This window comes from Babylonia areolata, chromosome 2, assembly GCF_041734735.1.
Source record: "Babylonia areolata isolate BAREFJ2019XMU chromosome 2, ASM4173473v1, whole genome shotgun sequence".
NCBI classification, from domain to species: Eukaryota; Metazoa; Mollusca; class Gastropoda; order Neogastropoda; family Buccinidae; genus Babylonia; species Babylonia areolata.
The window spans coordinates 72,189,214-72,207,203 of NC_134877.1; the positions used below are offsets into that span (position 1 = coordinate 72,189,214).

At 44.6% G+C, this 17,990-nt stretch overlaps 1 protein-coding gene across 4 annotated transcripts in view; it reads left to right on the plus strand.

Annotated features, from left to right (window-relative positions):
- Positions 1-14,735, plus strand: part of LOC143276912 (uncharacterized) — a 35,470-nt gene extending 20,735 nt beyond the window's left edge. For 3 of the 4 annotated variants that reach the window (XM_076581581.1, XM_076581588.1, XM_076581597.1), the window contains exons 3-6: positions 2,015-2,204; positions 9,517-9,609; positions 11,951-12,194; positions 13,663-14,735. In XM_076581581.1, coding sequence (XP_076437696.1) covers positions 2,015-2,204; positions 9,517-9,609; positions 11,951-12,194; positions 13,663-14,034 — 899 coding nt within the window. In that variant the 3' untranslated portion in view covers positions 14,035-14,735. Of the gene's footprint in view, positions 1-2,014; positions 2,205-9,516; positions 9,610-11,950; positions 12,195-13,619 lie in introns of all 4 variants that reach the window. The other variant, XM_076581603.1, reaches the window with a different exon arrangement.
- Positions 14,736-17,990: the final 3,255 nt, after the last annotated feature.

The following is a 17,990-nucleotide window of genomic DNA, read 5'->3' on the forward strand; positions in this document are numbered from 1 at the left end:
ATTTAGGGTTTGTAACGAATCATTGTTAGACTGTGACATTTAGGGCTTGTAACGAATCATTGTTAGACTGTGACATTTAGAGAGTGTAACTAATCATTGTTAAATTTAAGGCATGTGACATATTTTTGGTTGGTATATATAGAACACATCTATCAGGTTCGAACATGAGGGGGGAAAGAACAGTTTTACACAAGTGTAGTACAATACAGTCATCAACCAGTATGGATTTAACCTCATTTTACACAGTTATCTTGGCGTAAAAGAATTATTCAAATGAACTGACACACAATATCGAATGTAATACGTGAAACATAACAAACAGTATAACTACCTCGATCCATAACAGTACAGTGCAGTAGACCCTGTGATAATTCTGAAGCCCGGAATCATACCCCAGACAACTAATTCTAAGCACAGTGATTTTCCATAATGTCCATATAAGGGCACAATTTTGTGGTGAATGTTCTGAACAACATGTCCAGCAAATGTCTTTCGACCTGACAGTTGTTTAAGTCTTTCAGAGAATGCTTTAAATCAGGTATAAGTTGATTCTTAAGTCCGTCAGAGAATGCTTTAAATCAGATATAAGTTGATTCTTAAGTCTGTCACTAAATGCTTTCATCGGGTATAAGTTTGTCCGTCAGAGAATGCTTTAAATCAGATATAAGTTGATTCTTAAGTCTGTCACTAAATGCTTTAATCGGGTATAAGTTTTTCTTAAATCTGTCAGAAAATACTTTAAATCGGATATTTCTTAAGTCTGTTAGAAAATATTTCAAACCCGGTATAAGTTAATTCAGTTTGTATTTATACCTAAAGTGTTTTTTAAAAGAACGATAGAATATTTCATTCGTTGTTGTACTGTCGCCATTCCAAACAGTATTAACTCTACGCTTAACTTTATAATGGAACAGTTTTCGCATTTTTCCTTTAAGACGTTCTCGAAGTCGCTCCAAAACAGCTGTGGAAATTCACAGTACCATAAATAATGCTCATTCTTAGAAAAATTGCCATTGTTATTGTTTACTGTACCCGTTTTTAATGTCTGTTTGAAACCTTCATACCGTAATATACTGATGTGGAACCATAACAATCTTATTTCTTTTGGCTTTTTTTATATTTCATAGTGTTTCCCCAATTTATTACAGTATCTGGTTTTTGTTCCCACGAAACAAAGGAATTTACGCATAAAAACTGGTTCAAGTGGTATGATCCTTTCTTAAGATCAGGTATTATTTGTAGTGCTTTTGATCTTACATTGCATGTTTTATCTCTGAGACTAACATTGTTCATGGTTGAATAACTTTTAATTGAGTTTACACCAAGTAATTAATATCAATTTCTGAGGAAAAAAAAAACATGACTGAGAAAACATTCATTTGAACTAATCACCATCGGACGATCACATTTAGGGCTTGTAACTAATAGTTGTTGAACTCAAACTTAGGGCTTGATGACATCCAATGATGAACACCATGCTGACGACAGTGATGATGGCCATGCTGACGACAATGATGACCATGATGACAACAGTGATGATGACCATGATGACGACAATGATGACCATGATGACGACAGTGATGATGACCATGCTGACGACAATGATGACCATGACGACGACAGTGATGATGACCATGATGACCACAATGATGCTTACTATACTGATGACAGTGATGATGATAATGATGACGACAGTGATGACCATGATGACCACAATGATGCTTACTATGCTGACGACAGTGATGATGACCATGATGACCACAATGATGCTTACTATGCTGACGACAGTGATGATGACAATGATAACGACAGTGATGACCACAATGATCACAATGATGCTTAATATACTGACGACAGTGATGATGACCATGATGACGACAGTGATGATGACCATGATGACGACAGTGATTCTTACTGTGCTGACGACAGTGCTGATTACCATGATGACGGCAGTGATGATGACCGTGATGACAACAGCGACAGTGATGACGATTATGATTGTGACGGTCGTCAGGTGCACATCCACAGAAGGCAGAAGGGTCGCGGGTCGTGGAGGAGAGGGTAGGGGAGGTAAAGGGGAACGCTCTGTCCCACTCCCCCCAGCTGTCTGTACGCCCAGGCCAGGACAGGAACCCACGGAACCCCAGCCGTTTCGCATCCTCTCTGGAGATGTTCAAGAGACGTCTGAAGATGAACCAGCAGCGGTACGTCGTCACAAGACCGCTCCCTTGTCCGCCTGGCTCTCTGCCTTTCCTTCTTTCCTCACTCTTTCTTCCTCCCTCCCTCCCTTCCTTCTTTCCTCACACTTTCTTCCTCCCTCCCTCCCTTCCTTCTTTCCTCACACTCTTTCTTCCTCCCTTCCTTCCTTTTTTCCTCACTCTTTCTTCCTCCCTTCCTTCCTTCCTTCTTTCCTCACACTTTCTTCCTCCCTCCCTCCCTTCCTTCTTTCCTCACACTCTTTCTTCCTCCCTCCCTCCCTTCCTTCCTTCTTTCCTCACACTTTCTTCCTCCCTCCCTTCCTTCCTTCTTTCCTCACACTTTCTTCCTCCCTCCCTTCCTTCCTTCTTTCCTCACACTTTCTTCCTCCCTCCCTTCCTTCCTTCTTTCCTCACACTTTCTTCCTCCCTCCCTTCCTTCCTTCTTTCCTCACACTTTCTTCCTCCCTCCCTTCCTTCCTTCTTTCCTCACACTTTCTTCCTCCCTCCCTTCCTTCCTTCTTTCTTTCCTCGCTCTTTCTTCCTCCCTCCCTCCCTTCCTTCTTTCCTCACACTTTCTTCCTCCCTCCCTTCCTTCCTTCTTTCTTTCCTCGCTCTTTCTTCCTCCCTCCCTCCCTTCTTTCTTTCCTCACACTTTCTTCCTCCCTCCCTCCCTCCCTTCCTTCCTTCTTTCCTCGCTCTTTCTTCCTCCCTCCCTCCCTTCTTTCTTTCTTTCCTCACTGTTTCTTCCTCCCTCCTTCCCTTCCTTCCTTCTTTCTTTCCTCACACTTTCTTCCTCCCTCCCTCCCTTCCTTCTTTCCTCACACTTTCTTCCTCCCTCCCTCCCTCCCTTCCTTCCTTCTTTCCTCACTCTTTCTTCCGCCCTTCGTTCTTTCCTCGCATTCTTTCTTCCTTCCTTCTTTCTTCACATTATCTCTTCCTTCCTTCTTTCCCCACCCTCTTCCTTCCTTCCTTCCTTCTTTCTTCACATTATCTCTTCCTTCCTTCTTTCCTCACACTCTTTCTTCCTTCCTTCTTTCTTCACATTATCTCTTCCTTCCTTCTTTCTTCACACTCTTCCTTCCTTCCTTCTTTCTTCACACTCTTCCTTCCTTCCTTCTTTCTTCACATTATCTCTTCCTTCCTTCTTTCCTCACACTCTTTCTTCCTTCCTTCTTTCTTCACATTATCTCTTCCTTCCTTCTTTCTTCACATTATCTCTTCCTTCCTTCTTTCTTCACATTATCTCTTCCTTCCTTCTTTCCCCACCCTCTTCCTTCCTTCCTTCCTTCTTTCCTCACACTCTTTCTTCCTTCCTTCTTTCTTCACATTCATTCTTCCTTCCATCTTTCCTCGCACTCTTCCTCCCTCCCATCTTTCCTAGTATTCTTTATCCCTTCTTTCTTTCCTCACATTCTTTCTTCCCCCTTCCGTCCTTTCCTCGTGTCTTTCTCCCCCTTCCTCCTCTCTTTCTCCCTCCTTCCTTCTCTCTTCCTCCTTTCTCCCCCTTCCTCACTTCTTCCTCCCATCCTCTTCTCTCCCTTTCTTCCTCCCTTCCTGCCATCTGGGAAGAGCCGACTGACAACTGCCATGAGGCGCTAATCATTCGTTTCCTGTGCCATGCAATCGGGTTTCAGTCTCACTCACTCACGCAAGCACGCACGCACATATCTAACGTTTTCGGTGAATGACTGTTTTGCTTATTCCCTCTGTCATGTGGGTAGCCATACTCCGTCTGATGGATAGACACACATACAGACATTCTTCATATAAACCGACAGACTGACAGAGCGGTGAACAGATAGATAGATAGATAGATAGGAAGGTTCAAGGTTCCATAGCCTTAAACAGCTCACAGGAGCAGTGAAATCATGATGGCTGGCTACGGCTTGGCATAGAAAGCCGGGCCAAACCCTTTCTTTTCGCCGCTTCTTATCTTAAGAATTCAATTGAGCAGTATAAAGAAAGAAGAAAACATTTCCTTTATAACTGAAAGGTGAACGAGCGAGCACGCAATCGTGTACTCAACTGTAACTGACGTAACGCCCTCTCACAGGGTGGAACTATCGTGGTGACAGTCACTGTTGTTCAGTTTATGTTTCCTAATTTCAATAGCTTCGGCCACAAACTTTGCGCGCGCGAGAGAGAGAGAGAGGGGGGGGGGGAGACAGAATGATGTTAAAAAGGCATATGACCAAGTACGGCATATACAGTTTCTGTCAAAGCTGAAAACTATAGGCCTAAGTGGAGATATGTACAATTATGTTAAGTGCTATTTATCAAATAGAACTATGCAAGCTAGAATACGAACAGCATACTCGACACCTAGAACTCTAGACACGGGAATTCCACATGGATCAATCATAGCACCCATCCTTTTTAATATCCTTATACATGATCTTCTTGTGACGTACGTTCAATATGCTGATGATATCTGCATGTGGATGAACGTCACCTTAAAGAAGTCTCTTAAAGATAATTAGTAAACAGCCTTGGGGGATGGAGGTAAAACCTTTAATTCACCTGTCTACAGCACTCATCAGATCAATACTTACATATTGTCCAGAAGTGTACTTTAGTGCCCCGAAATATTTACTTTAAAAGTGACAAAGTTTAGATTGTAAAGCATTTGAACTTGCACCAGGAGTCCCTAGTCACGCATCAAATTTGGAAACACACAGAGAAGCTGGAATTCTACCACTTGACGAATATCGAGAACTTACGACATCAAAGTTGGCAATAACAGCAAGCGCAAGTGATAACTGCACTGGAGAGGAGTTGAAACTTAGATCAGATACAGACTTTCCGAAAAGAGCCAACTCTATGTCATCTCAAATGACAAAAGCAACATATACTTCTGACTTAATCGAAAGTTCTGGAATAGATATAAAAAATGTGGCAGCCACACATACTTTCACACTATACCATTATGGGAGACACAGAGACCAGCTTTTGATATAAACTGTTGTGATCAGAAAAATGATGAAAATATTAATATAATGAAAGTGAATGCAAACATCCGTGTCCATGAAATGTATCAAAGCCATCTCCAGGTGTTGACAGATGGTTCAGTGCTTGACAATATCATTATTATGAAAGAGAATGCAAACATCCGTGTCCATGAACAGTATCAAAAACATCTCCAGGTGTTGACAGATGGTTCAGTTCTGGAAAATAAAAACACGGGTGCAGCTATTGTAATCCCTGCACTTAGGATTGAAAGATCATTTTATCTAGGAAGTAAGCTGTCTATATTTACAGCAGAACCAATGGCTATAATGTTTGCGTCGAAATATCTGATCAATCTCCCAGTAACTATATTCAGGGTCGTTTTATTGGTTGATTCAAAGTCAGTCGTACATGCATTAAAATCGTTTGATATAAAAACTCGACCAGATCTTATTTTTGAAATATATTATCATTGCACATTTTATCAGCGAAAAGCACAACTGATTTTTGCTGGGTACCCTCTTCTGTTGGTATAAAAGGAAATGAAATGGCCGACAGAGCAGCGAAAAAAAGGGGGGGTACACAAATAATAGAGAATACTTTTGAAATAGTTATCAAACAATAGTTATCAATCAGTTTCAGAATGTTGCAGACTTCTCGAGTCTTCAATATGGAGCAGATGTCAAGCGAGGATTTCATACTCAAAGGAAAAGGGGTTTACAACTGAAATTACACGATACAAATTGATGGATTGCCCATTCTATCACAGACTGGTAACCTCTCTGGTGTCTCGAATAAGACTAGACGCTTCTAAGACAAAGTTTAGCAAAAACGTTTATTGTGTTTGTGGTAAACAGATCACACAAAATCATATTTTGTTTCAATGTCAAACGATTGGCAGGTTACTTCCGAAGTCATGTAAAGTAAGAACATTTTCAGAACAAAACATAATAGAAATAATGTCCAACAAATTACTGTTGACTGAAATTGCCGAATCCCTGTTACATAGTCCAACAGTAGTGTTTCTGTGATACGATCTTCCGATTTTTTGTTAATTGGTGTTTATGTTGTTAATTGCCGTTGCACAGATATTTACGAATTGTATATATATATAGATATAGATATAGATATATAGATATAGATATATATATATAAGGACTACGCGCATATCGGTACACATACATCGATACATCGAATTAACAAAGGGCCCAAGCGCAGCGACAGCATGAATGTGAACGACATTTAACAGAAAATAGAAAAAGAAAAGAAATGAAGAAGCAAACAGAAGTAACATGCATCACAGATGAATGAAATATAAAAGAATAATTCAATTCACACAATAAACAGGAGTGCAGTATGATGAGGTGGGGGAGTGGTGGGTCCTGGGCGACCGTCCACAGCAAGAGTCGATCGGTATCAACAAGGTGGACAGTCATTACACTGGCATAAGGTGGGAAAGGTAATACTTTTTGAAGGTAGTTGGGCAGTGGTGTTGTTTAATTGTTTCTGGGAGTGAGTTCCATTGAGTGGCGCTTTAGTAAACCAAACTGGATTTGAACAAATCAATTCTTGGGATTGGGATGTGGACTTTTCGGGAATTCCTTGACGAATTTACAGAAAATTTGGTTATTATTGTTGGTGGTGCATTTCCTGTCATTATCTTGTGCATTGTTATTCCTGTGCTGTACTCTAATCTACGGATGATAGGAAGTATGTTCGCTTGGTTATAGTGTGGGTCTAAATGGAAAGTCTTTTCGAGGAGTACCAGCTTGAGCCCCCGTTTGTGTACAGTTAGTAATGGCTTCATGGTGTTTGCAAGGGGTCAACCCGCTATTGCCGCAACCCGCTATTGCCGCGGCCCGTTGTTGCCGCAACGATTTTGGATTTCACATTGAAATCTTGAACCTTGACCTTGACCTTGACCTTGCTACAGCAGTTTGAATAAGGTATGGTATTTTGTGTTCCAACAACACGTTAGTGCACTTTCTTTTGATTTTTTTTGGTAAAATTGTCTTCTTGAGAAAGCGTGGTACGTTACGAACGTTTTATTTCTTTTTTTAGTTTTATTTGTCCCCCACCCCCACCCCCTTGTTTTTGTCCCTCCCCCCCTTTTTTTGGCTTTTAATATGTGATGACACCTGAATGTGTGTTGAACATAATGTGACGAATCCAGATTAATTTTCTTGATTTATAAGACAACGATGCAAACAAGATTGTTGTTTTGTTTCACAATTAAAAATATCATTTCACGTCATAATTCCTCTAACTTTCACTTTCATTTGATCTATGCATTTCTCTATACTTTTCTTATGTTTTGTCTTTTGTTTGCTTTTACTCTTCTATTCTTGTTCAGCGAATAAATCCTTCCTGACGAATTATAACTTCCGTTGGGGGTCGTCTTTTCTCCTTGTGTAAGAGATTTTCTCGTCAATAAAAATTAATGTACATAATGAAATTAAAAAAAAAAACATTAAAAAAAAGACCAACAAAAAGAAAAAAAGGGCTTCGGCAACAACTGGCCGCGGCAATAGCGGGCCGCGGCAACAACGGGCCGCGGCAATAGCGGGTTGTAGCCGTTTGCAATGGCGGAGTCCCATATATATATATATATATATATATATATATATATATATATATATATATATATATATATATATATATATATATAGTGTTGATGTGTAATCTATTGTGGACTGGGTATGTGCTTGAAAAAACAATTTGAGATATATATATATATATATATATATATACATATATATACATATATATATATATACAGAGACAGATATTGAGAGAAAGAGAGACAGGTACACAGAGAGACAAATACAGACAGAGACAGATACTGAGAGAGATCTATACAGAGACAGACACTGAGAGAGAGATCTATACAGAGACAGACACTGAGAGAGATCTATACAGAGACAGACACTGAGAGAGATCTATACAGAGACAGACACTGAGAGATCTATACAGAGACAGACACTGAGAGAGAGATCTATACAGAGACAGACACTGAGAGAGATCTATACAGAGACAGATACTGAGAGAGATCTATACAGAGACAGACACTGAGAGAGAGATCTATACAGAGACAGACACTGAGAGAGATCTATACAGAGACAGATACTGAGAGAGATCTATACAGAAACAGACACTGAGAGAGATCTATACAGGGACAGACACTGAGAGAGATATCTCTACAGAGACAGATCCTGAGAGAGAGATCTATACAGAGACAGACACTGAGAGAGATCTATACAGAGACAGACACAGAGATAGAGACAGACAAATACAGACAGAGACAGATACTGAGAGAGATATCTCTACAGAGACAGATACTGAGAGAGATCTATACAGAGACAGACACTGAGAGAGAGATCTATACAGAGACAGACACTGAGAGAGAGATCTATACAGAGACAGACACTGAGAGAGATCTATACAGAGACAGATACTGAGAGAGATCTATACAGAAACAGACACTGAGAGAGATCTATACAGGGACAGACACTGAGAGAGATATCTCTACAGAGACAGATCCTGAGAGAGAGATCTATACAGAGACAGACACTGAGAGATCTATACAGAGACAGATCCTGAGAGAGAGATCTATACAGAGACAGACACTGAGAGAGATCTATACAGAGACAGACACAGAGATAGAGACAGACAAATACAGACAGAGACAGATACTGAGAGATAGAGACAGACAGTAACAGACAGAGACAGATACTGAGAGATAGACAGACAGTAACAGACAGAGACAGATACTGAGAGATAGAGACAGTCAGTAACAGACAGAGACAGATACTGAGAGATAGAGACAGTCAGTAACAGACAGAGACAGATACTGAGAGAGAGATCTATACAGAGACAGACACAGAGATAGAGACAGACAGTAACAGACAGACACAGAGAGATAGAGACAGACAGTAACAGACAGAGACAGACACAGAGTGATAGAGACAGACAGAGACAGAGAGAGACACATTTAGATAGAAACAGACAGAAACAGACACAGAGATAGAGACAGACAGAGACAGACACAGAGAGATAGAGACAGAGGGAGACAGAGATAGAGAGAGAGAAACAGAGACAGGCACAGAGAGACAGAGAAACAGAGACAGACACAGAGAGACAGACAGACACAGAGAGACAGACAGACAGACAGACAGAGAGATACAGAGAGACAGAGATAAAGACAGACAGACAGACACAGAGAGACAGAGATACAGACAGAAAGAGACAGACAGAGAGACAGAGATAAAGACAGACAGACAGGGAGACAGAGATAAAGACAGACAGACACAGAGAGACAGAGCTGCAGGAAAGCAAGGAATGAACAGTGCCGAAGGTCACGTGACTGTCACAGCATTGTGACGGAGCAGAGTGCCGAGGAGGACGTTTACCTCATCACCTTGGAAACTGTGACGCCCCTCACTGAACGATCCCAGCAGCGCGTCAGGTAATCAATCAATTAATCAATCAACCATTCGATCGATCAATCAATCAATGCAGCCAATCGATCGATCACAAATTCAGAGATTCAACTCATTTTATAACGCAAAATTGAAAACTACACAAAATAACTTTGAACTGCATGCACATATACGCAATTGCACACACGCACACACACACACACACACACACACACACACACACACACAGGATAAACTAACAAGAGGGAAGTAGACAGAGGGGGAACAGAGAGGGGAAGGGGAGACAACCAGGTCACAGAGAGGGAGGGGGAGAGAGAGAAGGGGAAGGGCAGACAAGCAGGTCACAGAGAGGGGGGAGAGAAGGGGAAGGGCAGACAACCAGGTCACAGAGAGGGGGGAGAGAAGGGGAAGGGCAGACAAGCAGGTCACAGAGAGGGGGGAGAGAAGGGGAAGGGCAGACAACCAGGTCACAGAGAGGGGGGAGAGAGAGAGAAGGGGAAGGGCAGACAAGCAGGTCACAGAGAGGGGGGAGAGAGAGAGAAGGGGAAGGGCAGACAAGCAGGTCACAGAGAGAGAGGAGAGAGAGAGAAGGGGAAGGGCAGACAAGCAGGTCACAGAGAGGGGGGGGAGAGAAGGGGAAGGGGAAGGGCAGACAACCAGGTCACAGAGAGGGGGGAGAGAGAGAGAAGGGGAAGGGCAGACAAGCAGGTCACAGAGAGGGGGGAGAGAGAGAGAAGGGGAAGGGCAGACAAGCAGGTCACAGAGAGAGAGGAGAGAGAGAGAAGGGGAAGGGCAGACAAGCAGGTCACAGAGAGGGAGGAGAGGGAGAGAAGGGGAAGGGCAGACAAGCAGGTCACAGAGAGGGGGGGAGAGAAGGGGAAGGGGAAGGGCAGACAACCAGGTCACAGAGAGGGGGGAGAGAGAGAGAAGGGGAAGGGCAGACAAGCAGGTCACAGAGAGGGGGGGGAGAGAAGGGGAAGGGCAGACAACCAGGTCACAGAGAGAGAGGAGAGAGAGAGAAGGGGAAGGGCAGACAAGCAGGTCACAGAGAGAGAGGAGAGAGAGAGAGAAGGGGAAGGGCAGACAAGCAGGTCACAGAGAGGGGGGAGAGAGAGAGAAGGGGAAGGGCAGACAACCAGGTCACAGAGAGGGGGGAGAGAAGGGGAAGGGCAGACAAGCAGGTCACAGAGAGAGAGGAGAGAGAGAGAAGGGGAAGGGCAGACAAGCAGGTCACAGAGAGGGAGGAGAGAGAGAGAAGGGGAAGGGCAGACAAGCAGGTCACAGAGAGGGAGGAGAGAGAGAGAAGGGGAAGGGCAGACAACCAGGTCACAGAGAGGGGGGAGAGAAGGGGAAGGGCAGACAACCAGGTCACAGAGGGGGGAGAGAGAGAGAAGGGGAAGGGCAGACAACCAGGTCACAGAGAGGGAGGAGAGAGAGAGAAGGGGAAGGGCAGACAAGCAGGTCACAGAGAGGGAGGAGAGAGAGAGAAGGGGAAGGGCAGACAAGCAGGTCACAGAGAGAGAGGGAGAGAGAGAGAAGGGGAAGGGCAGACAACCAGGTCACAGAGAGGGAGGAGAGAGAGAGAAGGGGAAGGGCAGACAAGCAGGTCACAGAGAGAGAGGAGAGAGAGAGAAGGGGAAGGGCAGACAAGCAGGTCACAGAGAGAGAGGAGAGAGAGAGAAGGGGAAGGGCAGACAAGCAGGTCACAGAGGGGGGGGGGAGAGAGAGAGAAGGGGAAGGGCAGACAAGCAGGTCACAGAGGGGGGGGGAGAGAAGGGGAAGGGCAGACAACCAGGTCACAGAGAGGGGGGAGAGAGAGAGAAGGGGAAGGGCAGACAACCAGGTCACAGAGAGGGAGGAGAGAGAGAGAAGGGGAAGGGCAGACAAGCAGGTCACAGAGAGGGAGGAGAGAGAGAGAAGGGGAAGGGCAGACAAGCAGGTCACAGAGAGGAGGGAGAGAGAGAGAAGGGGAAGGGCAGACAAGCAGGTCACAGAGAGGGAGGAGAGAGAGAGAAGGGGAAGGGCAGACAAGCAGGTCACAGAGAGGGGGGGAGAGAGAGAGAAGGGGAAGGGCAGACAAGCAGGTCACAGAGAGGGGGGGAGAGAGAGAGAAGGGGAAGGGCAGACAAGCAGGTCACAGAGAGGGGGGGGGAGAGAAGGGGAAGGGCAGACAACCAGGTCACAGAGAGGGGGGAGAGAGAGAGAAGGGGAAGGGCAGACAAGCAGGTCACAGAGAGGGGGGAGAGAAGGGGAAGGGCAGACAACCAGGTCACAGAGAGGGGGGAGAGAGAGAGGCAAGTAGACAGAAAGGTCAGAGACAGACCGACAGACGGGTCATAGAGACAGACTTGCCCACTTGTCATGCAGTGGATTCAAACCACGACCCTGGCAGCCCCAGAACCCGTCGTCCCTGCCGCCCCGCCACCACCACCACCCGCCCCACTGTCCTCAGACAGGCCCTCTCCACTCCCACGTCTCCCAGGGTCACGTGGGGCAGGAGGAAGAAGAAGAGGAGGAGGGTGAGGATGGCAGAGGAGGAGAACCTGAGGGACTGAAGGAGCAGACAACGACCTCTGGCAAGTTGCCGGAATCATCTGAAAACTGGACTTACGTGAGTTGGGCTTTGTCTGAAAACTGGACTTACGTGAGTTGGGCTTTGTCTGAAAACTGGACTTACGTGAGTTGGGCTTTGTCTGAAAACTGGATTATGTGCATTGGGCTTTGTCTGAAAACTGGATTATGTGCATTGGGCTTTGTCTGAAAACTGGATTATGTGCATTGGGCTTTGTAAACACTGGCGTTGGGATCTGTCTGAAAACTGGACTTATGTGAACTGGGCTTTGTGTGAAAACTGGCTTTGGGATTTGTCTGAAAACTGGGCTTTGTGAAAATTGGCGTTGGGGTTTGTCTGAGAACTGGACTTATGTGAATTGGGGCTCGTCTGAAAACTGGACATATGTGAATTGGAGTTTGTGTGAAAACTGGACATATATGAATTGGAGTTTTTCTGAAAACTGGACATATGTGAACTGGAGTTTGTGTGAAAACTGGACATATATGAATTGGAGTTTGTCTGAAAACTGGACTTATGTGAATCGGGCTTTGTGTGTAAACTTTTCTTTTGTTATTTGGGCTTTATGTGAAAACTGGATATATGTGAATTGTGCTCTGTGTAAAAACTAGACTTACGTGAATTGGGGTTTGTCTGAAAACTGGACATTTGTTACTTGGGCTTTGCCTGAAAAGTGGACATAAGTGCACTGGACTTTTTCTGAAAAGTGGACTTAAGTGCACTGGGCTTTGCCTGAAAAGTGGACTTACGTGAATTGGGCTTTAACAACATACAGGTCTTGGAGAAAAAACAAAACAAAACAAAAACCACCTACCACTGTGGGAAGCTGTCACTGACTGACACAATCTTGATCCCCCCCTCCCCCCCCCCCACCTCCTGTGTGCATGTGTCACTGACTGACACAATCCACCTGTGTGCAGGTGTCACTGACTGACACAATCCACCTGTGTGCAGGTGTCACTGACTGACACAATCCACCTGTGTGCAGGTGTCACTGACTGACACAATCCCTCTGTGTGCAGGTGTCACTGACTGACACAATCCACCTGTGTGCAGATGTCACTGACTGACACAATCCACCTGTGTGCAGATGTCACTGACTGACACAATCCACCTGTGTGCAGGTGTCACTGACTGACACAATCCACCTGTGTGCAGGTGTCACTGACTGACACAATCCCTCTGTGTGCAGGTGTCACTGACTGACACAATCCCTCTGTGTGAAGGTGTCACTGACTGACACAATCCACCTGTGTGAAGGTGTCACTGACTGACACAATCCACCTGTGTGCAGATGTCACTGACTGACACAATCCACCTGTGTGCAGGTGTCACTGACTGACACAATCCCTCTGTGTGCAGGTGTCACTGACAGACACAATCCACCTGTGTGCAGGTGTCACTGACTGACACAATCCACCTGTGTGCAGGTGTCACTGACTGACACAATCCCTCTGTGTGCAGGTGTCACTGACTGACACAATTCCCCACAACCCCCTGTGTGCAGGTGCCCCCAGCTGACACAGTGCACGTGCCACTGCCCCAGGTAAAAACTTACGTTCTGGAGAACAAGGTGACGTCACTGCTGTCGACCCGTGGCCAGAGTCACATCCCTTTGGCCCTAACTCGGCACAACGTTCACCTGCACGACATTTTCCTTCAGCGCCACTCACACCACAGCAGACGAAATTGCGCGGAGCTGGAAAGGAAAGCGGGAATTATGTCGGGAGGAAAGAGGGAGGAAGGAGCCTTGCAGTGGGTGGGGAGGGGGGCCAGTGCTGACGCCGAGTATCGGATGCGGCGTTGGTTGACGGATACTGAGCTCCAATGTGACCAACAGCCGCTGGTCGATTTCAAAATCGCCATTCCAGCCGCCTAACCCTTTCCCGGCCCGCTGAGTGCAGCAGGGACTTCCCATGTTTCTTCCTGAATACTTCGCAAGCAAAAGAGCTGGACCTTGAATAACTGTGTGGTGTGACATAACTAAACAGCACTAACCTGAAAATCCGACGTGTGCCCCTGTGTATTGTATTTCAATGCATGCTGTCGAGTATCATTGTATTGGTTCAAACAAACATCGTGGTTCACACTCTCACCATCAACATCTTCTCACACTCCAAGCCGAACATGACGACATGGAATCAAAGATGAAGAAACGGAATTTTTTTTTTTTAAGCAGTGATAAAACGACACAAAAGTGTCAGTTTAAGGGGACATTGCACAGAGTGACACAACACTGGATTTACAGGAACGGAAAATGCTGTGTCATGTCGGTATTATAAAACTCTTTCAATACAGCTTTCTGTATCACGTCAGTATAATTAGCACTTTCCATACATCTGTGTCACATCACTGTATATAAAACTTTCCATACAGCTCTGTATCACGTCAGTATAATCACTGTCCATACAGCTCTGTATCACGTCAGTAATCACTTTCCATACAGCTCTGTATCACATCACTGTATATAAAACTTTCCATACAGCTCTGTATCACGTCAGTATAAACACTTTCCATAGAGCTCTGTATCACGTCAGTATAATCACTTTCCATACAGCTCTGTATCACGTCAGTATAATCTCTTTCCATACAGCTCTGTATCACATCACTATATAAAACTGTCCATACAGCTCTGTATCACGTCAGTATAAACACTTTCCATAGAGCTCTGTATCACGTCAGTATAATCACTTTCCATACAGCTCTGTATCACGTCAGTATAATCACTTTCCATACAGCTCTGTATCACGTCAGTATAATCACTTTCCATACAGCTCTGTATCACGTCAGTGTAATCAACACTTTCCATACAGCTTGCGGCGTCATTAGCTCTGTAACACCTGCAAGTATGCATATTTCAGCACCAAACACCACGTGTGCATCTTTGAGTATGGTACACCTGCACGTGTGCATCCTTACGCACTGTAACACCTGTATGTGTGCATTCTTACGCACTGTAAAACCTTTACGTGTGCATCTTTCACCACTGTATTACCTTCATGTGTGCATCTTTAACCACTGTAACACCTGTACGTGTGCATCTTTCACCACTGTAACACCTGTACGTGTGCATCTTTCACCACTGTAACACGTGCATGTGTGCATCTTTCAGCACTCCTTTTTCACATTTCTCATCAGGAACAAAACAAGAACCGTAGAGCGGATTGTACATCTCCACCCACAAGATCTTGTCAATTCACTGAAGATGTGTGTACCACTGGGTTAGCCCCCTTGTCAATTCGGCAGAGGTGTATACCACTGGGTTAACCCCCTTTGTCATTTCGGTAGAGAGGTGTATACCACTGGGTTAGTTCCCCTTGTCATTTCGGTAGAGAGGTGTGTACCACTGGGTTAACCCCCTTTGTCATTTCGGATGAGACGACAAACCGAGGTCCCGTGTGCAGCACGCACTTGGCGCACTGAAAAAGAACCCATGGCAACGAGAGTGTTGTCCTCTGGCGAAATTACGTAAAATGAAATCCACTTTCATAGGTACACAAATATGTAAGCATGCACTCAAGGCCTGACTAAGCGCGTTGGGTTATGCTGCTGGTCAGGCATCTGCTCAACAGATGTGGTGTAGCGTGTATGGATTTGTCCGAACGCAGTGACGCCTCCTTGAGAAAGTGAAACTGAAAACTGTCATTTCGGAAGAGACCAAAACACCAGGATGTCAATGGATGTTTCATGACTTCGTTACACTGTTCCCATCATCAGGATTGTTTCTGAAGATATTTAGGATGAATCATTATGATGATTTCTCGACTATTTAGGATGAATCATTATCATTTCTAGAGTGACTTTCGATGACTCGTAAATGAATATTACTGGAATCACTTTCAAATGATTCATCATAATCATTTCTGGGATTATTTTCCAATAATTCATTATTATCGTTTGTGGGATGGATTTCGAATGAATCATTATGATAGTTTCTGGAATGGATTTCGAATGATTCATTATCATCCATTCTGGAATGGTTTTTCGAATGATTCATTATGATAGTTTCTGGAATAGTTTTTCGAATGATTCATTATGATAGTTTCTGGAATGGTTTTCAAATAATTCATTATGATAGTTTCTGGAATGATTCGATGTGAAACGGGGGAAAGCAGACGTCATTTATCCCGGGACCGTTACCCCTAAAGGGTGGGTCACTCACGCAAGAGGAAGAAGACGACGCACTATGATAACAACTCACATGGTGTTCAGGCATCACCGACAGTGGATAATTCAGTCAGCAACCACCCACCAGACTGACCAGTCTGACATCACCCCCTGGCTCAATACTACTGCGCCTTGCACGACGATGACACAACCCCACTGTGACCACACCAACACTGGCTGAACACTGCAAGTCTCAGTTTCCACATCAAGCAGTCTGTAGCCTGGATGTAGATCAGACATTAGTGTGGTCGGTCGCTATGTCCCGTGGCAAAGCGCCACGATCCCATGCAATCCCTGCTGAGGTATACAAAGCAGGAGGCCCTGCCATGATGCAAAAGCTGACTGAACTCTTCCAGTCCACGTGGAACGCGGGACAGATCCTGCAATAGCCGAGAGATTCCAGCACAGTCAACATCTACAAGAGGAAATGCAAACTGCCAGTTTGCGAGAACCACCGTGGCATCTCCCTTGTCTATTGCTGGTCAGTTTTATCAAACACTTTCCATACAGCTCTCTGTATCACGTCAGCATAATCAAACACTTTCCATACAGCTCTCTGTATCACGTCAGCATAATCAAACACTTTCCATACAGCTCTCTGTATCACGTCAGCATAATCAAACACTTTCCATACAGCTCTCTGTATCACGTCAGCATAATCAAACACTTTCCATACAGCTCTCTGTATCACGTCAGCATAATCAAACACTTTCCATACAGCTCTCTGTATCACGTCAGTATAATCAAACACTTTCCATACAGCTCTCTGTATCACGTCAGCATAATCAAACACTTTCCATACAGCTCTCTGTATCACGTCAGTGTAATCAACACTCTCCATGCAGCTTCCAGCGTCATTATGCATCTTTCAGCACCAAACACCACGTGTGAATCTTTCAGCACTGTAACACATGTACGTCTGCATCTTTCAGCACTGTAACACCTGTATGTTTATTTATTTATAGTCTGTTCATCTAAGATGATGATGACACCTGTACGTGTGTGCACTTTCACCACTGTAACACTTGCATGTGTGTATCTTTCAGCACTGTAACACCTGCATGTATGCATCTTTAACCACTGTCACACCTGTACGAGTGCATCTTTCACCACTGTCACACCTGTCACCACTGTCACACCTGTACGAGTGCATATTTTTAGCACTGTAACACCTGTACGAGTGAATCTTTCAGCACTGTAACACCTGTACGTGTGCATCTTTCACCACTGTCACACCTGTACATGTACATCTTTCACCACTGTAAAACCTGTACGTGTGCATCTTTCACCACTGTAACAATTGTACGTGTGTATCTTTCACCACTGTAATACCTGCATGTGTGCATCTTTCAGCACTCCTTTTTCACATTTCTCATCAGGAACAAAACAAGAACCGTAGAGCGGATTGTACATCTCCACCCATACGATCTTGTCAATTCACTGAAGATGTGTGTACCACTGGGTTAGCCCCCTTGTCAATTCGGCAGAGAGATGTGTACCACTGGGTTAGCCCCCCTTGTCATTTCGGCAGAGAGATGTGTACCACTGGGTTAGCCCCCCTTGTCATTTCGGTAGAGAGGTGTGTTCCATTGGGTTAGCCCCCTTGTCATTTCGGTAGAGAGGTGTGTACCACTGGGTTAGCCCCCCTTGTCAATTCGGTAGAGAGGC